General features: G+C 51.5%; 1 protein-coding gene across 1 annotated transcript in view; it reads left to right on the forward strand.

The window, feature by feature from the left end:
• gria3a (glutamate receptor, ionotropic, AMPA 3a) overlaps positions 1-26,155 on the forward strand; it is a 58,654-nt gene that overhangs the window by 27,747 nt on the left and 4,752 nt on the right. Inside the window, exons 5-14 of the mRNA XM_056594629.1 lie at positions 1,927-1,980; positions 4,808-4,969; positions 6,527-6,694; positions 7,377-7,481; positions 9,155-9,262; positions 11,459-11,665; positions 12,657-13,030; positions 16,467-16,665; positions 22,211-22,458; positions 23,405-23,519. Of these exons, the coding sequence (XP_056450604.1) occupies positions 1,927-1,980; positions 4,808-4,969; positions 6,527-6,694; positions 7,377-7,481; positions 9,155-9,262; positions 11,459-11,665; positions 12,657-13,030; positions 16,467-16,665; positions 22,211-22,458; positions 23,405-23,519 (1,740 nt within the window). The remainder of the gene's footprint in view (positions 1-1,926; positions 1,981-4,807; positions 4,970-6,526; positions 6,695-7,376; positions 7,482-9,154; positions 9,263-11,458; positions 11,666-12,656; positions 13,031-16,466; positions 16,666-22,210; positions 22,459-23,404; positions 23,520-26,155) is intronic.

The raw sequence follows: 26,155 nt of genomic DNA on the forward strand, positions 1-26,155 counted from the left end.
AGTGGCATCCCGGTATTGGTTGAATTAGCATACAGTGATGAAGGAGAGGTTGCGGCCGTGAAAACATACCCAGGAATGATTGACGAGTTATTATGGGATGGTAGGGTTCAGGCACGCTGAGCAAGGCAAGCAGACAGCGGACAAGGGGAATCGAACCCAGAACCTCTCGGAGGGGGGTCAAACACACCGTCGGCTAGGCTGATTTATAGCTTGTCGATGCGTACTGAAGGAACAGACACACACACCACAGAAACACACGCTGGTATATTGTGATGGAACTGGTTGACACCGGGTGTCCGTCTTAATTAATCTCTCTCTCTCTCTCTCTCTCTCTCTCTCTCTCTCTCTCTCTCCTCTCTCTCTCTCTCTCTCTCTCTCTCTCTCTCTCTCTCTCTCTCTCTCTCTCTCTCTCTCTCTCTCGTCCTTAAACCCCCCTCCATCTCTGATGTTTGACATTTGGAGAAAACAAACCCCCCCCCCCCCCCTAAGACCAGGAGAGATCCCAGATCCGGTTTCCTCGCGGCCCACATCGCCGGGTCCGAGTGACCGGAGGGTTCGACCCGTGTAAGGGCCGCCCGTCCTGTGAGCCCCTCGTTGGGACAGGACCTCTCGTCCTCCACCTGGTGTCATCAACGCTCTGACCTGAATCACACCCTCCGTACAGCCGGCCATACCTTGGGCCCGACTCTTAATTAGCGGTTCCCTTTTTTCCGTTTCTAAGCGTTCAGGCTTTGGTGGTTTTCATTTGGCAGTTGAACAGACGCTGGGGCGTAGCGTAGCGTAGCATAGCGGCGGCGTCGGCGGCGCCGAGCCCGCCCCTCCCCGGCCCTGCTGAGCTGGGGGCTCGCCATGCCTCCCGTCTCCAGCGAGGCTGAAACTGGAGCATCCACGAGCTAAAAATATTTGTTAGCCAACACAGCTTTAAAAATAAGTACAGCCATGATACAGAGTTCAATCTCAGAAGTGAGCTAGCGCTGTGACTGTCGTTCGCTCTGTTGAGGCTAGCACAAGCTAGTGTAGTTCAACCTATTAACGCCCTCCACCGGGAGGCCCTCCTCCAGCAGGAGACCTTCCTCCATCAGGAGGCCCTCCTCCACCACGAGGCCCTCCCTCCTCCACCACGAGGCCCTCCCTCCTCCACCACGAGGCCCTCCCTCCTCCACCATCAGGCCCTTCCTCCTCCACCAGGAGGCCCTCCCTCCTCCACCAGGAGGCCCTCCCTCCTCCACCACGAGGCCCTTCCTCCTCCACCATCAGGCCCTTCCTCCTCCACCAGGAGGCCCTCTCTCCTCCACCACGAGGCCCTCCCTCCTCCACCACCAGGAGGCCCTCCTCCACCAGGAGGCCCTCCCTCCTCCACCAGGAGGCCCTCCCTCCTCCAGCACCAGGAGGCCTGCTCGCCCTCCAGGCTGTGGGGGAACATTAAAGCAGGACGGAGTGGAGGTGTGGAGGAGAGCTCTCTGAGGAGATGATGTGATCCAGGGATCAGCAGGAGATGATCAGAATGCAGCAGAAGGATTCCTCCTCTGGTTCTCCATCCCTCTCTCTCTCCGCCCCGTCACCCGTCTCCCCCCTCCCTCTCCCTGTCTCCCACACAGCAGGTTTAACAGTGTGTGGTTGTCCTTCCAGGTTATGTCCAGCGTGCTGTGGGTTCTGATCTCTCTCTCTCTCTCTCTCTCTCTCTCTCTCTCTCTCTCTCTCTCTCTCTCTCTCTCTCTCTCTCTCTCTCTCTCTCCCCCCCTCTCTCTCTTTCTCCCCCCCCCCCCTCTCTCTCCCCCTCTCTCCCCCTCTCTCTCTCTCTCTCTCTCTCTCTCTCTCTCTCCCCCCCCTCTCTCGCTCTGCCTCTCCCTCCCCCTCTCCCCCTCTCCCTCTCTCTCTCTGCCTCTCCCTCCCCCTCTCCCCCTCTCCCTCCCCCTCTCTCTCTAGGTGGTGGTCCTGGGGAAGAACGGCAGGGGATACCACTACATCCTGGCTAACCTGGTGAGTGCAAGCAAGCACATCACATCGCTTAACGCCAGACACACAGAGCCCCTGAAGAGTCCAATCGATGCGATCGATACTGAGGGGGCCACAAACAAAGTTAGCATGCTGTGCTTGTAACTACTCAGATTCCGATTACCTCGCAGGCCACCCTGTAGCTTAGCACGTAGCCTAGCGTGACAGGGAGCTTTTCCCTGAGACGCTTTTATTTGAAAAAAGTCAAAGAAAAGTGAATCAGTTCAGTGAGGGAATCAATTATTCAGGATGAGGCCGATCAGACCGGTTTGATGCACTCAGAAGCATCCAATCGGGGGCGAGATGCGTTTGAGAGGAGCAAGGGGCCGGTATAAATAGACCCCGGCTCAGACTACCCTGACCGGCGCGCTTTCTGAATCAATCAGACCACAAGTCTTGCTATGAAGCCAGCTCCAGAAGACGTGGAGGAGCACTGTTGACGTAACCTAGATCTTCAGAATAGGCCGTATATTAAAGGTTTGTCCCAAGATTTAAAAAGAGAGACAACAACAACAACACCAAGCACCAGCTTCCTTTCATCTAAGTCAGGGGTGCCCAACCTTTTTTGACCCAAGATCTACTTTTCAAGTAGCCAACCTCCCGAGATCTACCAGCAAACCTACCTTCAAGCCAGGGGGGGGGGGGGGGGGGGGGGGGGGGTAGAGAACAATTGTTGACGGGGGTGGGGGGGGGTTGTATCGTGAACCTACGGACTTCAGTGGGGGTTTCATTCCGTCTGCGCACGGCACCTTCTCAACGATAATCAATAATCTTCCTCCCACTCAGGGTGAAAATGGTAGGTCTTAGCTTGTTTCCCCTCAGCCATGCCAACGTTTAGGAGTGTGTAACTACTGTTGACGGCTTTCAACTGCTGTTAACAGCACATGCGCTACCGCGCGTATATGTCCCGCGCAAATTTAATTTCATTAAAAAAAAAAAAAAAAAAAAGTTTTTTTTTTTTTTTCTTCACCCCTCGCGATCGACTTGGGATCTGTCGGCGATCTACTGGTAGACCGCGATCGACTGGTTGGGCACCCCTGATCTAAGTCCAACTGGCCTGAAACCAAATTATACTTCCTTAATAATGAGATTTTCCTCAAAATCAAGTGTTTTAATGCGAGTTAAAAACTCCACCAGGCCTCCACATGAATCTAACCTTTAATGTCCTGAAACCTTCAGTGGGGACAAATGGTGTGCTTTACTCCCTGTGGTGTTCGCTAAAGGTTGGAAGAACTCCTTTAGCCACGGTGAAAGTAAGACGGGCATGGGGTGATGAACGTACGACTAAAACATCTAAGAGGCACATTGTGAGAAATGTAAATAAAAGCATAAGAAGGCGTATGAATATAAATGAATATGTACAACAATCAATACACTAGAGCACTCAAACCTTTAAACAGAAAGCTGCATCCAAAATCAAACAACCGAACGAACGACCGAACAAACATGCGAGGGAGCGAGAGCGAGAGAGAGACTCTACTCACCCAGAGGTTCAAACCGGAGCTTATCAGCAACTGGTCCTGCCCCAGGAAGGGCCGCCATCCTCTGCTAGATCCCTCCTCCTCCTCCTCTTCCTCTTCCTCTTCCTCCTCCTCTTCCTCCTCCTCCTCCTCTGCCCCAGAGGTCTCCTCCTCCTCCTCTTCCTCTTCCTCTTCCTCCTCCTCCTCCTCTGCCCCAGAGGTCTCCTCCTCCTCCTCCTCTTCTTCTTCCTCCTCCTCCTCCTCCTCCTCCTCCTCCCCCCCCCCACTGCCCCAGAGGTCTCCTCCTCCCCCCCCCCTCCTCCTCCTCCTCCTCCTCCTCCCCCTCCCCCTCCTCTTCCTCCTCCCCCCCCTCCCCCTCCTCTTCCTCCTCCCCCCCACTGCCCCAGAGGCCTCCACCCACTGCTAGCCTCCTAGATCAGCTGACCCTCAGCTGGGGGCCTGGCTCCGTGACGTCATCCATGATGATTCAACCTCCCTGAGGTTAACATTAACCTCTCACTCAGCAGACACCGAAAGAGGAGCCGCGGCGTTACGGGCTGGTAGGGGTCAGGGGTCATCTCGCTCTGGGGTGCCTTACAGGTAGGCTGAGGACATTGGGGAGCAAACTAAGAACCATCCGCCTGGGAGTCAAACACCCTGACCAGTGGAACCCCACCAGCCCTGTTTAAACCTGTACCACCACTACCCACGTCATTCCCCCGCATCCCATTGACCTAAAACCGAATCCATCAAACAAACTGCGTTTTCATATCCATGTCCGCAGTGGAGGACCCATCACTGTCCTAACGCCACGAGTGAGGTTAAATGGGGCATTATATATTAAAAGATCACGTTAAATATTCAACATGGGCACCGGCGTGTGGCTCTTCCCCGACTCCACCTGTCAAAACCGCTTCAATGAGACGGAACCGACGTGATATTCATCCTGCAAGGCTAATGAAGGTACAAGGCGCAGGTATCGTTTATACATAGAGGAGGTTATTCAGCCATCGAGGACGACCCTGCAGCCAATCTCTGTGTTCTTCAGCCATTAAGGACGGCAGCTCTCGACTGAAGGTTGACCCATATTATTAAATACTATTCAAGGTGTCCTGCGCTCTTCTCTCTGCTGGTGAGAATGATATTTATATTAAAATGAAGTACAAATTAAATACAAAGTCTGTATGAAATATATCTGCAGGGCTTGTACAACGTGTTATGTGGTACTACAGTATCTAGTACTACATTATGTAGTACTCCAGCTTGTATCATCATGGTCTGTACGTGTCCAACAGGGTATGCAGTACTCCAGTATGTACGAGGACATCATTACTATGGTCTGTTCTCTGCAGGGTGTGTCCAACATGAGTCTGGACCGCGTGGTCTCTGGAGGAGCCAACATCACGGGCTTCCAGATCATCAGCCCGGAGAACCCGATCGTCCAACAGTTTGTCCAGCGCTGGGAGAAGCTGGACGAGAGGGAGTTCCCCGAGTCCCGCAGCGCCCCTCTCAAGGTACAACACCAGGACACACTCTATACTAGATATACTCTACACTCTATATAAACTACATCTATAAGCTGGATGATAGGGAGTCCCGGAGCCCTCCACTCAAGGTACAACACCACTGCGTACTGATATTTACTCTATACTAGATATACTCTATATTAAATATACGATATATCAACTATATCTAGAAGCTGGACGAGAGGGATTTCCCTGAGTCCCGGAGTGATCAAGGTTTACACACCACATACTCTACCTCTATATACTAGTATATACGGTACTGTAGTGTTTGTAGTGTAGTATACACACGACATGCATATATTGTCCATGCACAATATATTTATATATATAAACAAACAATACTATATATATACTGTGCCTAAGGATTGGAAGCTGGAAACCTCCTCTTCAGGAGGCATTAGTTGCGTTAGGTGTAGTAGGTGTAGTAGGTGCAGTAGGTGTAGTAGGTGTAGTAGGTGTAGTAGGTGTAGATGGTGTATTTATTGATTTGGTGCGGGGAGGTGTTGGCGAGGTGTTGTTAAGAGCGTTATTATTTCGTGTCTCATTACCATGACTTCAATCTTTATGAGATGGAATGCTTTTTTAGAAATGTTAAATCCGTCCATCTGGGTCTCCGAGCGTTGGTAAATAATACGTCCCAGCTCGGAGCTCGAAACACGTCGCCACGGCAACGGCGCAACAAGCACGAAGGAGGCTGCCGCGTTGCACGGCAACAACTTTTGTATTTCCTCTGGGCTGTCTTATTGGTCTATTTTCTGTCCGTCCCTCTGTCTGCCTCTCCATCTCTCTGTCGGCCTGTCTTCTGTCCTTCCATCTTTCTGTCTGTCTGTCCCTCTGTCCGTCTGTCTGTCCCTCCCTCTTTCTGTCACTCCATCCGTCTATACGTGTCTGTTCCTCTGTCGGTCTGTCCCTCCATCTCTCCGTCTGTCTGTACCTCCACCTGTCTCTCTGTCCCCCCGTCTCTCTCTGTCGGTCTGTCCCTCCATCTCTCCGTCTGTCTGTACCTCCACCTGTCTCTCTGTCCCCCCGTCTCTCTCTGTCTGTCTGTCCCTCCATCTCTCCGTCTGTCCCTCCTCTCTCTCTCTCTCTCTCTCTTTCCGTCCCTCCGTCTGTCCCTCCGTCCCTCCGTCTGTCCCTCTGTCTCTCCGTCTGTCTGGCTGTCTCTGTGTCTGTCCCGTCTCTCCGTCTGTCCCTCCCTCCGTCCCTCTCTCCGTCCGTCCCTCCCTCCGTCTGTCTGTCTGTCTGTCTGTCTGTCCCTCCGTCTGTCCCTCCCTCCGTCCGTCCCTCCCTCCCTCCGTCCGTCCCTCCCTCCGCCTGTCCCTCCGTCCCTCCCTCCGTCCCTCCCTCCGTCCGTCCCTCCCTCCCTCCGTCCCTCCCTCCGCCTGTCCCTCCCTCCCTCTCTCCGTCTGTCCCTCCCTCCCTCCGCCTGTCCCTCCCTCCCTCTCTCCGTCTGTCCCTCCCTCCGTCTGTCCCTCCCTCCGCCTGTCCCTCCCTCCCTCCGTCCCTCCCTCCGCCTGTCCCTCCCTCCCTCCGTCCGTCTGTCAGTACACGTCCGCCCTGACCCACGACGCGGTGCTGGTTCTGTCGGAGGCCTTCCGGTACCTGCGGCGGCAGCGGGTGGACGTGTCCCGGAGGGGCAGCGCCGGGGACTGCCTGGCCAACCCCGCCGTGCCCTGGAGCCAGGGCATCGACATCGAGAGGGCCCTCAAGATGGTAGCTTGTCTCTAAAGGCTATTGTTGTGTTGGGGTTGATTGTGTCTGCGTCATGTTGTTGTAGTTTATTATGTATGTGTTGTTGTTGTACTTTATTTTGTCTGTGATTTAGTTTTGGTCTGTGTTGTTGTAGTTCGTGTTTATGTGTGTGTTGTTGTAGTTTATGTCTGTGTGTTGTTGTAGTTTATAATGTCTGTGTTGTTGTAGTTTGTGTCCGTGTGTTGTTGTGGTTTATAATCTCTGTGTGTTGTTGTAGTTTATGTCTGTGTGTTGTTGTAGTTTATGTCTGTGTGTTGTTGTAGGTTGTGTCCATGTGCATGTAGTTGTAGTTTGTTTCCGTGTGTTGTTGTGGTTTATAATGTCTGTGTGGTGTTGTAGTTTCTGTCTGTGTGTTGTTGTGGTTTATAATGTCTGTGTGGTGTTGTAGTTTCTGTCTGTGTGTTGTTGTGGTTTATAATGTCTGTGTGGTGTTGTATATTTTTAAAGGTTATTTTGTGTGCAAGGGTTGCTGTAGTTTGATTGCAATGTGGTCAGGTTGCTGTGTTGGAGTTAGGTCTAAGGTTCTGGTCTGTGTTGAAGGTTGGTCCTAACGGTTTCTGGTCTGTGTTGTAGGTTGGTTCTAAAGGGTTCTCGTCACTGTGTTGTAGGTTGGTTCTAAAAGATTCTGTGTTCGGTGTTTCAGGTACAGGTGACGGGCATGACGGGGAACATCCAGTTCGATACGTTCGGCCGTAGAACCAACTTCACCATCGACGTGTACGAGATGAAGCTCGGAGGAGCGAGGAAGGTAGGTGGCGACCAGGTCCTGTTATGGTATCCATCTTGTCTTTAGGTCATGTTATGGTATCCATCTTGTCTTTTGGTCATGTTATGGTATCCATCTTGTCTTTAGGTCCTGTTATGGTATCCATCTTGTCTTTAGATCATGTTATGGTATCCATCTTTTCTTTAGGCCATGTTATGGTATCCATCTCGTCTTTAGGTCATGCTATGGTATCCATCTCGTCTTTAGGTCATGTTATGGTATCCATCTCGTCTTTAGGTCATGCTATGGTATCCATCTCGTCTTTAGGTCATGTTATGGTATCCATCTTGTCTTTAGGTCATGTTATGGTATCCATCTTGTCTTTAGGTCATGTTATGGTATCCATCTTATCTTTAGGCCATGTTATGGTATCCATCTTGTGTTTAGGTCATGTTTTGGGATGTTGTCTTATGTTTAGGTATATAATGGGATGTTATCTTGTTTAAGTCACGTTCCATGTTTGGTGTTATGGCATGTTATGTTATAGTTTATTAGTGTCACAGTATAAACGTATGTATATATATAGATATATAAGTATGTGTCATAGTCCCTGATGGAATTCAATGTGTTCTGATAAAAAAAAGAAGCTTAACAAATGCCGTTAGGCAGACTCAATGCAGACACTCGATACAAATATACAATCATTCTAAGTGAGACACGGGGTCAAGCACTACTTGCCCGAGAAAGCGCCCCCTGGGGTCCAGTGTGGGTCTGCACCAGAGTGAGTACTGGGGGTGTCCATGCTGACACCAGGAGAAAGGATAGGATTACATTTTGTATTCAAATAGATTCAATATGATAATAGAAACTAACTGGAGGTAGTGTTGGAGCACAGGGCAGCATTTTTGTTACTCATGTTATGCTTCATTTCGAAAAACTATTTAAAAACTAGCCTTGAATTATAATTGGTTTTATTTATAATTTAGTGAGGGGCTGAGGAACCGGTCGAATTGTACTCCCACATATCAGTGCACTGCTTTATAGACGTTTGATGATCAACTAAACAAATGGCACGAGCAGTAGTGAATACGGTTAGAAACATGAACAGCTAGCCATAGTACTGCGGTATTGATCCGTCTGGTCGGACAAAGCCGTCCGCCCTCTTGTCCCTGGTCTCTACGGTTACCAATCCCCCCCGCCTGCGGTCGCGTGTTCCCGTGGGAACGTGTTCCCGTGGCGGCATGTTCCCGTGGTGACCTGTAATCCCTTTGGTAACCTGTGTTCCCGTGGTGCCCTGTGTTCCCGTGGTATCCTGTATTTTTCCGTGGTAACCTGTATTCCTGTGGTTACTGTGTTCCTATGGTATCCTGTGTTCCCGTGGTTACTGTGTTCCTATGGTATCCTGTGTTCCCGTGGTTACAGTGTTCCTGTGATAAACGTGTGCCCGTGGTGACCTGTGTTCCCGTGGGAACAGTGTTCTTGTGTAAACTGTGTTCCCGTGGTAACTGTGTTCCTGTGGTAACTGTGTTCCCGTGGTTACAGTGTTCCTGTGGTTACTGTGTTCCCGTGGTGACATGTATTCCCATGGTAACAGTGTTCCTGTGGTTACTGTGTTCCCGTGGTGACCTGTATTCCTGTGGTAACTGTGTTCCTATGGCAGCGTGTTCACGTTGTGACCCATGTTCCCGTGGTAACGCGTGTTTCTGTGCTTTCAGATGGGCTACTGGAACGAGTACGAGAAGTTTGTGTACATAGTGGACCCCCAGGTCACCAATGAGTCCTCCTCTGTGGAAAACCGAACAATTGTGGTCACTACTATTATGGTACACTTTCCAGGCTGCTTTTAAAAATCTCCCGCCAAAAGTTTTCTGCCCCTCAGGGTCGAGGCTCCGGCCTTCTGTCCCGAGAGGGTAGAACAGGTTTACCGGCTGCTTTCCATCCACTCACTACACGTTGAAACAGTCGGACGAGTGTTTCGAGTGTACCCGTGTGGATGCCAAAGCACTTTACATTTCTGTTTAGCAGTGGCCTGTCGTAGTAGTGACATCACAATAACGGCCTTGGTAATATGATAGCTGTGTGTAGACTCCATCTTGTTCACGTTCAGTGCATACGTAAGTACAAAACAAACAGCTTCCCTCTCATTGGGTAAGAGGTCAGTGACAGCAGAGACGGATACAGCTTACAACCAATCAGGAGAGAGTAGGTTTCCACCGGTAGTCTTTTGGGTTTCCCAACATCCGGTTGGATCCCAGTCTGTGTTCGGTAATTTGTAAGGTGAACACAGACACTGTGCCTGAACACAATCATCTTCTCCATCACGGTCGTGTTAAATGTAAGACAGGGTACGCCCTACCTTACACTTAAAGCCCACGACCTCACACTCCTTCTGCCTCTGCCCAACATGTCTCATCTTGGGTAAATTCAGAACGTCATCCACCATCGTGTAGCCTGACATCCATGAGCCATCGTCCCGTGAGTTGGTCACCAGCAGGAAACTAGGAGCCAGAGTTTCCTAGTTTCGGAGATTATTATTTGAAAGCATAATTCCATCACCCATGCGTGTTTGAAACCATAGAATATGTCAAGAAGCTGTTTAGGCTCTTGGCCACATTGATTCATGTCTGATTTTTCCATCAGCTGTTTTACATCAAATAGATAAGGACAGAGTAGAACTGGATAGAATAGAGCCGGATAGAATAGAACTGGATAGAAGAGGCAATATCAAGGGAAGTGCTTTTGCGGTTAATTAGACAAAGAAAAAAGCACCAGATTCTGATCATTTATAGCATATACGGAAATGATGCAAGTCATCTAATGCAATTATTTCCCCCCCCCCCCCCCCCCTGTGATATTATACAACGTAGCATTAGATATCGATATATTAGCTATCAGCAGATTGATTTTCAGTATTTCTTCAAACACACACACTGTTGAGTTCCAAGCAGACTCTCTGCGGTCACTGATGACACCTGATGAACTGGAAGGTGACCCCCCCCCAGCCTGCCTCCCCCTCCCCCCTCCCCCCTCCCGCCTGCCTCCCCCTCCCTCCCCCGTCCTCCCCCAACTGTACCCCGGCTCCCCCCTGGCTTTATACTTCTCTTATACCTGTTGACACCTGCCTGACATCTAAGCCGCCTGTAGCCCCTCCCAGAAGCTTCAAATAGCCCCTCCCACAAACCAGAACCCCCTCCCATCTGCATACGCTCCTCTCATTAGCCAGGAGCCCCTCCCCTTAGCCAGTAGCCCCCCCCCCCCCATCCACCAGAAAGGCCCCTTTAAACAGATGCCCCTCCCCCCTAGCCTGAAGCCCCTCCCCCTAGCCAGCAGCCCCCTTCTATTGACCAGAAGCCCCTCCCCCCAGCCAGGAGCACTCCTCATTAGCATAATCCCCCCCCCCCCTAGACTGAAGCCCCTCCTTTAAACCAGAAGTCCCTCCCCCTAGCCAGGAGCCCCTCCTTTAAACCAGAAGCCCATCCCCCTAGCCAGGAGCACTCAACATTAGCATAAGCTCCTCCCATTAGCCAGAGCCCCTCCCCCTAGACTGAAGCCCCTCCTTTAAACCAGAAGTCCCTCCCCCTAGCCAGGAGCCCCTCCTTTAAACCAGAAGCCCATCCCCCTAGCCAGGAGCACTCAACATTAGCATAAGCTCCTCCCATTAGCCAGAGCCCCTCCCCCTAGCCAGGAGCCCCTCCTTTAAACCAGAGCCCCTCCCCCTGGGCAGAAGCCTTGTTAACTGTATTGGTATAATGAAAGGTATATATACACCCACGGTGATCCTGGCCCTCAGCCCTAAAGGACCAGAAGGAGGACCTCCCCCGACCCAGGGGGAGAGACCTCAAGAAGGACCCCCCCACCTGACACACCTTGCTGTTTGTTTTGCTTCTTGGTGACCCATCCATCCCATCCGTCTGCACGCCAACCCGCTCGTCCGTGCACTCTTCACGTGCACTCGTCACGTGCACCGTCACAAGCGCGCACCGTGCTCTGTGTATGTCTAACACGCGTGTGATTGGCAGGAAGCGCCGTACGTCATGTACAAGAGAAACTTTATGCAGCTGGACGGGAATGACCGGTACGAGGGCTACTGCGTCGACCTGGCGTCGGAGATCGCCAAGCACGTGGGGATACGCTACAAGCTGTCCATCGTGTCCGACGGCAAGTACGGCGCCCGGGACCCCGAGACGCGCACCTGGAACGGGATGGTGGGTGAGCTGGTGTACGGGGTGAGTACCGATCTGGGGGTCCCCTCCACACGCCGAGATTTAATCTTCCTTTTTTTACCTGACACCTGTGAGAGTAGCCTTTAAATCATACTTTGAATGCTGGAAGACGAGTTATTTTACGCTTGCAATGAAACCGCCCGGTAATAAATGGTCCTCTGCCTCTTGTGTTTCACATTATCGGTGTAAAATAAACTGCCTCAGTTCCCCGGTGCCGGGACAGCAGTGCAGGTGAAACTTGCACTGCTGTCTTAGGATAAAGATGAATCTCCGGCGGCAAGGTCTTTGTCTCTCGCAGGCTGAATCCCCCATCAGGGAACAGTTTGTGATCTCAGTCTTCCTCTTCCCGCTCAGACAAAAGACCTCCGATCACAAAGATGATGTGACTCAACTTTCTCTTTCATTCCTCTGCCTTTCAAATCCGCTCCAATCAACTCCATTTCAGCGCGCGATAATACTTCTCTCCAAAACACAGAGCCTTCATATTCGTCGTTAGGAGAGAGGTGGTTCTGGTGGTTTAATAATCATACCACCGACTGGTTCCAGTGTTGGGAGGATGGGGATGAGGAACGGGCTTTGGTTCAGCTCGCTTTAGTGGTGGTTCCACACTCTGATGTTCTTGTGTTTAGTGGTTTTTCCTCTCTGAGGTTCCTCTGTTTTAGTGGTGGTTCCACACTCTGATGTTATTGTGTTTAGTGGTTGTTCCTCAATCTGATGTTCCTGTATTTAACGGTGGTTCCTCACTCGTGATGTTCCTGTATTTACTGGTTTCTCACTCTGAGGTTCCTGTGTTTAGTAGTGGATCCTCACTCTGATGTTCCTGTATTTAGTGGTTCCTCACTCTGAGGTTCCTGTGTTTAGTAGTGGATCCTCAGTCTGATGTTCCTGTATTTAGTGGTTTCTCACTCTGAGGTTCCTGTGTTTAGTAGTGGTTCCTGGCTGATGTTCCTGTGTTTAACGGTGGTTCCTCATTCTAACGTTCCTGTGTTCCCAGAGAGCCGACATCGCCGTGGCCCCCCTGACCATCACCCTGGTGCGCGAGGAGGTGATCGACTTCTCCAAGCCCTTCATGTCCCTGGGCATCTCCATCATGATCAAGAAGCCCCAGAAGTCCAAACCCGGCGTGTTCTCCTTCCTGGACCCGCTGGCCTACGAGATCTGGATGTGCATCGTGTTCGCCTACATCGGCGTCAGCGTGGTGCTCTTCCTGGTCAGTCGCTTCAGCCCCTACGAGTGGCACCTGGACGAGAGCGACGAGGCCAAAGACCCCCAGAGCCCGCCAGACCCTCCCAACGACTTTGGCATTTTTAACAGCCTGTGGTTCTCGCTGGGCGCCTTCATGCAGCAAGGATGCGATATCTCTCCAAGGTTGGTCCTTCAAACCCCCAGCATCTCATGGTCCATGTTCTCACCGGCTCTCTCTGCATTTTACTGCCCATCCCTCCCTGCCATTCGCCATGGTGCATATATGTTACGTTGAGGTCGCCTGTCGCCCCCCCCCTCATCCTCCACCTCAGCCCATATCCATCCCATTGTTTCATGGAGTGTTTACCGTCGCACCGAGACACCAACCCTAACCTCGCAGCGCTCCAGATGAACTGACCCCAAGTCTGCTCAGTGAATCTACCTATTCCAGAGATTAAAGTGGTGAGGACGTCTAGATAACCGGGATCATCAATCCATACACTTTGTCACGTAAACCCCATTTTACACATTAAGGTTGATAGATTCATTCAATGCATGCACCGAAAGAGATTTGCGTCACATCCATTTACAAACGGCCGATTCAGCTGATAGATTAACAAGCATGTTTAGTGTCCCACGTAATGGTAAACCCAGTGCTCCACGTTATGGTAAACCCAGTGCAACGTAGCGAAGAGGAGACGCGGTTCATCTAAACTTGGACCTTGTGTAAGTACCTTGATGGGCAAATTCTCTAATCAAATCTAATCAAGTTAAATATTCCCATTATGTTAACGGTTATGTAAACGCTGTAATCTGTATACAAATACCTCACTAGTCTATCCACTAACTAAATTGTATCCCCAATGCTGAAACACCAGCCTAGCCACTAACTAACTAGTATCCACCATGCTGAGACACAAGTCTACTAACTTACTCAATTCTCCACCACTATGAGAAACCAGCCTAGCCACTAACTAACTTGTATCCACCACAATGAGATAACAGCCTATCCACTAACTAACTTGTATCCTCCTCAATGAGACACCAGCCTAGCCACTAACTAACTTGTATCCCCAACGCTTAGCCACCAGCCTATCCACTAACTAACTTGTATCCACCTCAATGAGACACCAGCCTAGCCACTAACTAACTTGTATCCACCACAATGAGACACCAGCCTAGCCACTAACTAACTTGTATCCACCATGCTGAGGAGGCTAGAATGCACAGAGAACCCACCTCTTCGTCACGGCTCTTGGAGGGCTACCGTGTTTTTGCTGCATGTCCCATGTCTCCGCCCGCCGGTCTTCGTGGTAGAACCTGGGTCTTCCGGAGTCCACGGTATTCACCCGATCACCTCCACCCATCAACACCATCGCCATCCACCCTCACGCCCCGCGTCATCTGTGGTGTCAAGAAGCAGGGTGGAGTGTGGTTAGATGACATGTCAATTGACAAATGAATGAGTCAATGCGGGAACCACTTTGAATTCACGGCCGTGCTTGAACTCTGGAGCAGAAAATGACGGTCTCATTAAGTCCCATTTACCAGGAAAAGTTCATTTTCCCCTTGATAGCACGGATCCAGCTCAGTGACCAAAGTGGATTCATTTCCACATAAACGCAAAGCACCATTTCACCAGGAGCTTAGTTAGTCAGGGACTGTAGTCAGCTCGTTAGCTAGCAAGGACTGGCCTCTAGCTAGCTAGCAGCTAGCATGCGGAACAGAGAATAGCTTCTAGCTTAGGTTAGCTAGGTCATTCATTGGTGAGTTTGCATGCTCAACAGTTAGCTAGGTAGCATGTTGAACACGCTCCACTTAGCTGTAAGCATTCAGAAAAAGGGAATTTGTGGTGGATGTTAATAACGGAATCTGGCCAACTGTCATCGTCCCGCATCTCCTGCCAGAAACAGAAATCCTTGAAGAAATGAATGAGTGACACACACACACACACACACACACACACACACACACACACACACACACACACACACACACACACACACACACACACACACACACACACACACACACACACACACACACACACACACACGATGAAGACAGACAGAAGCTGTGAGCTGTTATTGCTTGGGAAGCCTAATCCCTCCTCCCCCCCCCCCCCCCCCCCAATCCTCTAGTCAGAATGTGTTGACAAAGTGAACATCTCTATTATCCTACCACCTGCAACCCTCCTCCTCCCTCTATTTTACCGTCCCCCTCGTCCTCCTCCTCTCTCTCTCTCATCACTTCCTCCTCGTCATCTTACCACCTCCTCCTCCTCCTCTCTCTCTTACCACCCCCTCCTCCTCTCTCTTATCACCCTCTCCTTCCTCTCCTCCTCCATCCTCACTTTCCCATCCTCCTCCTCATCTTACCACCCTCTCCTCCTTCTCTCTTCCTTACCACCCACACCCCCTCCTCCTCCTTCCACTCCTCTCTCTTATCAACCTCTCCTTCCCCTCCTCCATCCTCTCCTTCCTCTCCTCCTCCTCATCTTTCCACCCCCTCCTCCTCCTCCTCCTCCTCCTCTCTATCTTACCCTCAAGCCAGTCCTGCTCTGACATCAGAGAGACTCACTCCGAGCTCCACTGAGTCCCAGACAGAGCAGGGTAGCGACGTGCAGAAGCAGGTCCACCCCTCTAGTTACCCGCCGTGGGGACTCAGTTCAGACGCGTCGTACTTCAAACGCGGAGCAGGAGAGGTGTCAGGTTCCGTCGCCGGGATCAAATATAATCATAGAATCTCATTTTCTGTCGTAATGATTTGAAAAGAAAATGACTCCACGCAGTCGGCACACACACTTCTGCGGGGAAACTAGTAGCAACCACACGTAACTATGGTAACTATAGGGTTTCTCTGAGGATACATCCGATCCTCCGTCGTAAAGGGACTCAGACCATTAAGAGATGAGCAGTTAACTTGTGCATATTGATACTTGAAATGGTATTTCCCCTATGCAGGGGCAGCGTTGCTATCAATAGGATCAGATTAAAGTCGTGCCGTTGCGCTTTGCTCGTCAAAGGCTGAGGAGACAGCGCGGTGAATACCTGGGACTCGTTGGACTGTGCTCCGTGTCTCCACAAGCACATCCCCCCTCCTGTACATTTACATTCACACTTAGGGCATCAAGCAGAAGCAGTACATTTGTCAGAAGAAAGAGAAACAATATATCGCTTTCGGTGCAGAAAGGACGTTCATGGAACAAGTGCAAAGCACTAACAATCGCCAGGTTAACCCGTTCCCCGTATGCAACAAAGACAGCTAGGATAAGATGCCACGCTATGCTACGGGCCCCTCTGTCCTTCTAGAAGGACAGAGGGGCCTCTCACAGCTGCAAGGTTCTGGGGTCGCCCCCCCGAGGTCAGCAATCTGACCTGCAGCTTTGAGAGGATACTCCTAGACTATTCCTCCTGCTCCTTCAGGAAAACATTCGGAATTCCCCTTTCTGCTCCGGGTGATTTGGACGAGAGCCTCCGCTAAACGACTGAACACAAATAGACCAGAAATAGCTAGCTAGCTCAGCGCTAGCTCTGGGGCACTAACCCCCCCCCCCCTTCCCCCAGCAGGCGGTGGTTGGCTTCTGTCATGTCTGTCGTGTCTCCGCCCCTCTGCCCAGGTCTCTCTCGGGGCGCATCGTGGGGGGCGTGTGGTGGTTCTTCACCCTCATCATCATCTCCTCCTACACCGCCAACCTGGCGGCCTTCCTCACCGTCGAGAGGATGGTGTCGCCCATCGAGAGCGCCGAGGACCTGGCCAAGCAGACGGAGATCGCCTACGGGACGCTGGACTCCGGGTCCACCAAGGAGTTCTTCAGGGTAGGCGTCAGAACCCTCGCTGAGACAGCTGCTGCTGGCGGTGCTTCCTCCTGACAGAGAGGAGGCCCTGCCGATCAGTAGTCGATGGCCAGCGTAACTCCTCAGCTCCACTGAAGGTGGAGGTGCATCTCGATCTCGGAACAGGGCCATCAGAACCAGTACAGACTCCGTAGAACCAGTGCAGACCCAGTTCAACCAGTACAGACTCCATAGACTCTGTACAGAACCAGTAGACTCTGTACAGACCCACTAGACTCTGTACAGACCCACTAGACTCAGTACAGACCCAGTAGACTCAGTACAGACCCAGTTCAACCAGTACAGACTCCATAGACTCTGTACAGAACCAGTAGACTCTGTACAGACCCACTAGACTCTGTACAGACCCACTAGACTCAGTACAGACCCAGTAGACTCAGTACAGACCCAGTAGACTCAGAACAGCAGTCCTGATCCAGTATAACCAATGAAGACCCAGTACTCTCAGTACAGACCACGTGGTAGACACGGTCGCTGCAGCACCTCCAGATAGCGTGTATCTGACCCTGCAGCGTGCGTGTTGATATGATCTGGGATGACATGATAGCTATCTCACTAGCCCCCCGGAGAGTCCCAGCCAGCAGCAACCAGCGTCTCCGCGCGCGCGCGCTCTTTCATTCGTTTACTCTGGAGATCTGGATGTGGTCGGGACTGAGCCAATGTAAACACTGTGCTGGTGCATTGTGGACGATCAATCGCATAATTGTTGTTTGCGTATTTGTTGTTGTCAATTTGTCTCCCAGAGGCTGAAGTTGATGTACACGTTTGAGGGCGCTTTGTGACTGTAGATTTCTACAAAAGCGACACACTCCTGAGCTCCCTGTCTAGCGTCGATGAACGCCCTGCATCCCGCTGCTGTCCCTACTGGTTATCACCATCAGTCCGCGCCATTAACGCCGCATTCACACTACATGCGTCCGTCGACGGACCTCATTGACTTTGCGTGGGACACTCTCGAAATGCATTGTGGGTGCGTCCGCTCTCTCGGCTCCGTAGCCTGCGTCAAAAAGTTGAGAAATTTTCAACTTTTCAGGCGGCGACGGATCCGTCGGCCAATCAGATCGCGGTTATGCAAATACACACTCCACGCGACTAGTGGATCCATTTTGCAATAACATGCAGGGAAGATTCGGCCGTTATATTTTTTTAAAGAAATGTGGAGTCGATAGGATTGTTTTTTTTTTCACCTCTGTGTCATTTTTTGTCACTGCTCAGTCGACGGACGCATGTAGTCTGGTAGTCTAGGGTAGCGCATACGCTGCCGTGCTCTCACGGCTCGCACGCCTAGGATGAACCAGCATCCGCAGCCTCCTCTTAATGCATACTTAATGAAGGAGCAAACGGGATGTGACGGGAGGCTCTGCCGTCCGCCCCGCGCCGGGCCACCAGAGTTCGTCCTGCGTCCACTGAAGCTCCACAGTCGTTCAGCCTGAATCTCTTCCCAGCGGTGGGGTTCTGTGATGACTTAACACAAGATGTCGTGTGGGTAACTTCGTAACGCTGGCGGAGGTATTAGTGGATGGTGAACTCATCGTGTCGTCATGAACATCCCCGGTTCTCCGGAACTTCCTCTTCCAAAAACGTCGACGAGACTTAAGGAAGCTCAAAGGGGCCAAACATCGGTTTTCCAAAGCCAAATATCTGAAGATGAGTAGAAATGATAAGGGACAACAAACCAGGGGGCAGGCATCTGTTTGTGTGATGATATGAGGGTATGAGGGGATATTAGGGTCTCTCTGCAGTGGGATGCTCAGGGTGGTCCAGCTTTGCTGAAGACCCCTGCGAGTTGGACTCGGAGACCCCATTCCTCTGATGCCAGATGGTTTGATGAGCGGAGGACGGGCCTACAAATACCCTCAGCATCTGTTGGCACGGAGATGACTGGCCTGCTGTCAGTGGCCTGTGGGACCACCTCAGATGTGTGTGTGTGTGTGTGTGTGTGTGTGTGTGTGTGTGTGTGTGTGTGTGTGTGTGTGTGTGTGTGTGTGTGTGTGTGTGTGTGTGTGTGTGTGTGTGTGTGCTTGTGTGTGTCAGGCAGAAAGGGGGGAGGTGTGTGTGAGGTCTCTCCAAGCAGCGGGGCTAATTTGCTCCAGGTGTGTGCAGGGTGGGGAGAGAGGGGGGTAGTGGTGGCGGGGGGAGGAGAGGGGCGGGGGGGGGGGGGGGGGGGATGTCAGTGCTGGCGGTGGTCTGATGAGACGTTAGCGTCCCGGGGTTAGCCGCTCTCTCCTTCTCCCCCGGATTAGGAGGGAGGGGAGGGAGGAGGAGGGAGGGAAGAGGGAGGAGGGGGGAGGAGGGAGGAGGAGGGAGGGAAGAGGGAGGAGGGGGGAGGAGGGAGGGAAGAGGGAGGAGGGGGGAGGAGGGAGCCTGTGTGTGGGTCTGGGGGGGCGACGGAGACCTAAGGGCAGTGTGTTGGGTTTGCTTTGCAGTAAAAGCACACAGGAACCGCTTGGTTGGTAGCGTAGTTCAAATGAAAACACGCCAGCGATGGCGGACGAGATGTGAGCAGTGAAGCCGTCCAATTAGAGAGCAGGGGGAGCAGGCGGCTGTGTTGGCACAAGGCGTTGGCGGTTTGGCCAGGAGGCAGAGCCCGCTGCTGATAGGAGCAGGAGTTTGTGTTCCCTCCCCTACCACCTTTACATTATCTGCTTTAATGCCCCGTCTTTATACTGTTAATGCTTGTGGATTAGTGCTGCTCTGAGAAGATGCCAGGGGGGCGATCCACTGATCTTCTCGTGGTCGCGCCTGCACAGAACATCTGCTGATGTTCTCAGGGCCCTGGCTTTCTGAGAACAGAACATCTTCTCACGGTCGTGCTTTCATAGAACGTCTACTCCTTTGATGACGGACCAGCGGGTCTGACTGGTGTCTCTGAGAGCAGACATCACCTCCCCGCTCCGTGGGGCAGATCAGATCTCACCACCGCACTACTCCCAACCTTTCATCCGGCTCGGCAGCAGTCTGGGATAAAAAACGTACTTCGAATTAAAAAATGCATGCCCTTGAAAAATTGATGCGCACAAAACTTTCAATCTTGTGTGCGCTGGTGAGCACACCTTGAAGGAGGACAGGGCTGTGATTTAACACCGCTGAGGGCCGCGGTGTCAGCCCGGGGGGGGGGGGGGGGGGGGGTTGCGTTCATGGGGAGAAATGGCTGCGTTCCAATAGTCTTTAGCGATACAACTAACTCTCCCCCACCTTAACCTCCAGGTTTTTGCTGGAACTTGACTAGAAGTTCAACCAGCCACTGAATCGTCTTGGGGGGGGCCCCGAGGATGCTTCAGTGTATCCTAACGGGACACTTTAGTGATTCATGCTCACTATCCCTACACCCATAACGCCTCAACTGTTATTTAACAGGCCCTCATGTTTGCATATTAAACAGTCCCTCCAGAAAAACGCGATTATGCGATCGCATTATTCAACGCATAATCAGGCAAAGTCTGCATATTCATGCGGGGGCCGCATTTTTTTAAATATGCCGCACTTTCACCGCATAAGTTGCCGATTTCCGCGCAAATTATGTGGGGCTTGCATGATTTCATAATCCCTGCATTTCCGTTGCAAAAAAGTCACTTATATCTTAGCAGTTGTTGCGTTTACTTCACACAAAAGCAGCCATTTCCCCCTGTTGCCATGGGAACGTTATGAAGTGACGTAATTACGCGACGTGAACGTCATCGAAAAGCTGCATTTTTTGCAAGTTCCCGCATTTTTTCGCAAGTTCCCGCAATTTCATTGCATACAATTGCATAAATATGCCGCACATTTCATCGCATTTTTTAAGAAAACTTGCCGCATAATCAAGGATTTTTGGCCGTGACAATCACAAAGAAACGCCGCATTTTTCTGAAGGGACTGATTAAAGCGGTTATGGTCCCATGATTTGGATCATACATAATTGGTTACAAATTCAGAGTTTGTGATTGGCCCAGATCACCATCAGTCAAAGGGATCCAATCCCTGCGCCCCTCAATTAAGGGAAGGCGAGCCCCTGGTGACCCCTGACCCCAGGGCTCAATAGACGCTGTGTGTTTGGATCAAGACCTTCTCTCTGATTGGCCCAGGGAACAGATATATCCAAACTGACTCACAGGCCTTTCACACGTGAACTCTGGTTGAACCCCGGAGACCAGGTCTGGAGGTGATCCGGAGTTGCCCTTTCACACATGCAGCACACAGCGGGAGCTAAGCCGCATCTGACGGGTTCACACACACACAGGAGACACTTGAGGCTAGGGTTGGCGCCTCGGTGTAGTGTGTAGGAGGCAGGAAGGAACGTAAAAAGTATGCAGGGCAAAGTCGCAGTGTTTTGTTCACTTCACGTCAAAGATGGCGGCCGAGGCTTCCAACTGTCTTTTTGCGGCGAGAGTGGAAGGCAAACATAAGTTGGAATTCAAAATACACATGATCACATGACAGAAACGTCATCAATATGCCAGCAGCACGCCCGCTCGCTCGTTGTGAATTCTCCGGCCCTCCGATTGTCCAGACCTTTTCACTAGAGGCAGGCTGGTAGGTTCAACTTCGCTGGGGTGTATTCTGACATTTCTGTTCCCAAATTCAGCCCCAACGGGGATTAATCTGAAGAAAGTCGATAAGACTAAGGTTCACAGACCTTTAGGCCGTGTGTAGTCCAATGGACAGAAGCGGTTCATTCTGCCGCAGGTCTCGGTGTTCCACTCCTCCCCCCGCGTCTCTCTCTTTTCGGGTCACTAACGCCTCAGGGACCGGTGTTTTTAGAGGCAGAATCTGAAGTGAGACGATACTTCAACTGTCGGGTTCCGGTCAAATGTTGGGAACGCGTGACGGCACTCGGTGTTGCTCTCGATTTCCCGCTTGTTGGGTCATGACTCCTCCTGACTCAGCAGATCGTATCTCCGTCTCGGGACGGAACCGTCTCTCCTGGTCGCCTGGGGACTGGAAGTACTTTTTTTGTCTCTCTGCGACGTCTCGCTCCTCAGCAGAAGGTCACATTCGCCTGCCTCTGCCGTCCTCAATGTTGGACCTTCTCCCGCGGACAGCTGCCCACCGACTCCCTGGTGGGCGACTGTCTGCAGCTCGCTGGCTGTTTTTCGAAACCCGTCTCGTCGTAGGCGGTCCGGTTCAGGTGGCGCTTGAACCCCCACGACGTCCACCGGAAACCACGTCCTGAGGTCTAGATGGAGCTGGAGCTGGAGCAAACTAACTGACACATCGCAGTCACGGCCGTCGGTTTTGTTTCCTCAGCTTCACCGTTCAGGCCAACAGGAAACGTGACAGAATTGTAGAAGCTACCATGAGCAAAGCCCCTTCCTCTGTCCCCCCTACCACGGTTATATTTAGATATCATCTTCAACTTTTTATTCTAGATTTCTCATGTTATCACAAAAACAAAGATGCCTTCAGCTCGACAAATTCCTTCTACATTTGTACTTTAGTCCTCCATGGATGATCACTTCATTATCTGTATTGTCCTCAACGAAACGTGACCATTGAGCTGACCGGTTGAACCCCCCCCCCATCGCAGCGCTCCAAGATCGGCGTGTACGAGAAGATGTGGTCCTACATGAAGTCGGCCGAGCCGTCCGTCTTCGCCAAGACCACGCCGGACGGGGTGGCGCGCGTCCGCAAGTCCAAGGGGAAGTTCGCCTTCCTGCTGGAGTCCACCATGAACGAGTACATCGAGCAGCGGAAGCCCTGCGACACCATGAAAGTGGGCGGGAACCTGGACTCCAAGGGTTACGGAGTGGCCACGCCCAAAGGGTCGGCATTAAGGTGGGTGGGATATTATAACAATACCCCCATGTTGTTATGGTAGCCCACCCCCCCTGATGTCCCCAGACCCCCCCTAACGCCCAATATGGGAACCTAACCTTTACTTCTCACCCATCACATTATTTTAACCTTACCTCCTCACATGTTATTTAACCCTTTACTTCTCAATCATCACACATGATGTTAATGTTTAACCTGTTATTTATCCTGATTTAACCTCCTCTTCACTCCCCACTCCTCAATCACTTAAAATCAACGAGGAGGACCTTTTGACAATTATTTTATCTTGATTCAGCCATTTTCTATTCACATCCATCTGTCTATCCATCAATCTGTCAGTCTCTCTCTGTCTCTCTATCTCTCTATCTCTCTGTCCGTCTCTTTCTATCCATCCATCTGTCCAGTTGTCTATCGCTCTTCTTTTTGTCTTCCTTCGTTAAGAGCATTTGACTTAACATGCATCTGTGACATCACAGCCCTTCCCATAACACATTTGGTTTGCTATGATTTCCCAGAATCCCCCCCTCCTCCCCGTCTTGTGGCAGACTGGATATTTACTGAGTGTTTCACACGTGCTTCTTGAGATGCTGTGCTGAATGTCAATGTGCATGCTGGATGTGATCATCTATCCTCTGAAAACAATGTGTACACCCTACCGCCCTACACCACCTTCCCAACAGAGACCCCCCCCCCTCAGCCCCTAAACACCAAGCACCCCCCCCCCCCCCCCAGCGACCTGCACCACCTCTCCAACAGAGACCCCCCCCCCCCCCCCCCAGCCCCTAAACACCCAGCACCCCCACTCTGGCCAGACCATCCCCACCGTCAATCTGTCTCCCGGTCTCCCCTCTCGGCCAATGATACGTGACTCCCGTTACTCACTAACACGCACCATTAGATTCTCACGGCCCTGTGTATTTACCAAGTTATGTTTTATCGTTTCAAGAGATGCTGTTAACCTGGCAGTGTTAAAACTGAACGAGCAGGGCCTGTTGGACAAACTGAAAAACAAATGGTGGTACGACAAGGGGGAGTGTGGCAGCGGGGGAGGGGACTCCAAGGTCAGCCTTCATGTCTCGGCCACCGTAGTTCTGTAGAGTAATCGGCAAGGCGGTCAGCAAACAAACCTACCAAATTTTAACCCAAATTTAACCAGCTGCTACGAGTTGCATTTTGTAGTCCTACGGTTAGCAGTGGGGATCGAACCGGGAACCCTTCGTTGGCTAAATTAGAAGCAGTGATTAGTCTTGGACTGACGAGGAGGGGGGAACTAGTTTGGTGCAGGGAGCTTTGGTCTGTGCTCATGAAAGACAGGAACCTTCCCTCTGTTTTTTATATCCACAGGCCAACGGAGAAGGTTTTGATATCTCTGGTTCTCTGCCCAGAACCTCAGGTGGGTCAGGTGGGCGTCTTGGTATGGGGGGTAGGGGGGGGGGGATTGTGGGGGTCTGGGGGTTAGGGGGTGTTGTCAGGTTTGCGAGGGGAACAGCGGGGACAGGGCAGTGGAGGTCAGGGCAGTGGAGGTCAGAGTAGCGTTGGTCAGGGGTCGTTGTCAGTTTTGCGAGGGGAACAGCGGGGTCATGGGTAGTGGAGGTCAGGGATTTGAACTCTGGGGGTTAAGGGGCGGTGTCGGGGTTGCGAGGCGAACAGCGGGGTCTTGAGGGGACGAAGCATGACGGGCATAAAAAACGTGAGAATTCTAATGACACCATGGAAACCCCACAGGTCAGACATCACCCTCCTCTCACAGTCCGCTTGGTCGTTCTTGGTCCCACACTGGGACCCAAGACCGGCCAAAGACTCATCCATGCCCCGCCCCCACTGTGGAGGTATTCAGGTGAACCATAACCAACACGGGCCACATTTAAAAACACCTTTTACATCAGAATACATAAAGTCCAACCTAAGGTCATTACGATGTCCAAAGTCACGCCCTTCCGTTACACGTATGTCCTCTGCGTCCGGCTGACGCGTCCCAGACTGTGCCACCGTCCTCCTTGGACTGGGGACCGCAGCGGGACCCTGCAGTCCAGGAGGCGTCCTGGGGCCGGGCTTTGAGCCGGGGCCCTGGTCAGGAGCGCCCCCAAACCGAGGAAACACTCCTCAATCAGGCCTGGCTGACTGTAGCAGAGCGTTGGGCGCCTGTAGACCCCATGGGCCTCGGTAGACCCCTGTAGACCCCATGGGCCCCGGTAGACCCCTGTAGGGCCCGGGGCCCCTTTAGAACCAATGGGGTCAATGTAGCCCCCTGGGGGGCTCTGTAGACTGGGGGCCCCTCTAGACTGGGGGCCCTTGTAGACCCTTGGGGCCCTTTTAGACCCTGGGGTTCCCTGTATACCCTTGTAAACCCTGGGGAACCCCTGCAGACCCGGGGCCCTCGGCCCCCTGCCTTTAGACACAAGGGACTGCACTAGTCAGACTGCGGATTGGTCTTTGGCTCCACCTTGAGAAGGGACAGTTCACAGATTTAAAAACCTTGTTTCCTTCAAATGTGAAGGAATGACGAGACAGCGAACCAAAAACCTCCAAAGGGCAGGGCAGAAACCGAGTCATTCGGGTCCAGAGTGGAGACAAGGCGGACAGTCCTTGTTCCACCTCTGGCTACTCTGATGAGGGTTCGTGTCCCGGAAGTCAAACATTTGAGCATCCTTGAGATGGTCAGGTGTTTTAGGAGGCTATGGTCACGTCATTCCCGCAAAAAGGAAAGCACATGGAAACCAGGCTGAGAATGGGTGGACTGCTGCTTTAAGCCTGCATGGTGAGCACATCACACTGGGCATCGGGCCGCAGGGGAGAGGAGGCTTTGCCGCTGCTGTTGTAGTCATCCATTCTGAGTGAGCAGAAGGTGGATGCTACAGGCACTCAAAGCCACTCCTCCGGCTGACGGCCGAATGCCTGCGGGTTTGTTCCGTTGAGTGATCGACTGCGATGTTTCACTTGATTTCAAACCTGACTGGCGCATCTCTCTGTCATTATTTTATCCTCAGAAATGCATGCGTTAGTAATTTAACAATAAATATATTGTATGTAAGAACCACTGGAAAGAATCAAAGCATTCAAACACTCTTTAGGCTCTGGGGAGCTGGACACGATCTGGAACTTTAGGCGTTGGTGAGGTTCATTATTCTACATCATTGTGCATACTCAATGTTTACTCATTATACCATACTTACTCAAAACTAGAGGATTCATTTATGATGGTTGATCAATTATTCACCTAATTGATCCATTATCATTACTAATGAATAACGTGCCTTCTTTCCCTCCATTTAGAATTGCACGTCACACATCGGGAATACTTAAGTGTAGTCTTAGTTGAACAAAAAGAGCAAGGTTGTTAAGTCAGAGTTTTAAATTAAAATTGAAAGTAATGTTGGCTCATATCAATGTCACATTAGCATAACATTAGCATAGCATTAGCATACTGCTCCCAGCTGTTACCCATTTACCTTGAATAACTAAAGTACAATAAGGTGACAGAGACCAGCTCCGTAGGAAAAGACAACCCTGTTATCGTCTTCAACCCAATCACTGAACGGCAGAGCTCCCTTCAGTGATTGACTGACCAGGTAGTTCATTCAAGATAAACATTAGTAACAAATTATACAATCAATACATTCTGAGTTGTTTCGTCACTTAACAGAGGGTTAGCCTTTTAGAAGTTTAGCGGTGCATTGAGAAATGAGTAGGCACTTCA

This window comes from Gadus chalcogrammus, chromosome 7 (assembly GCF_026213295.1).
Source record: "Gadus chalcogrammus isolate NIFS_2021 chromosome 7, NIFS_Gcha_1.0, whole genome shotgun sequence".
Taxonomy (NCBI): Eukaryota; Metazoa; Chordata; class Actinopteri; order Gadiformes; family Gadidae; genus Gadus; species Gadus chalcogrammus.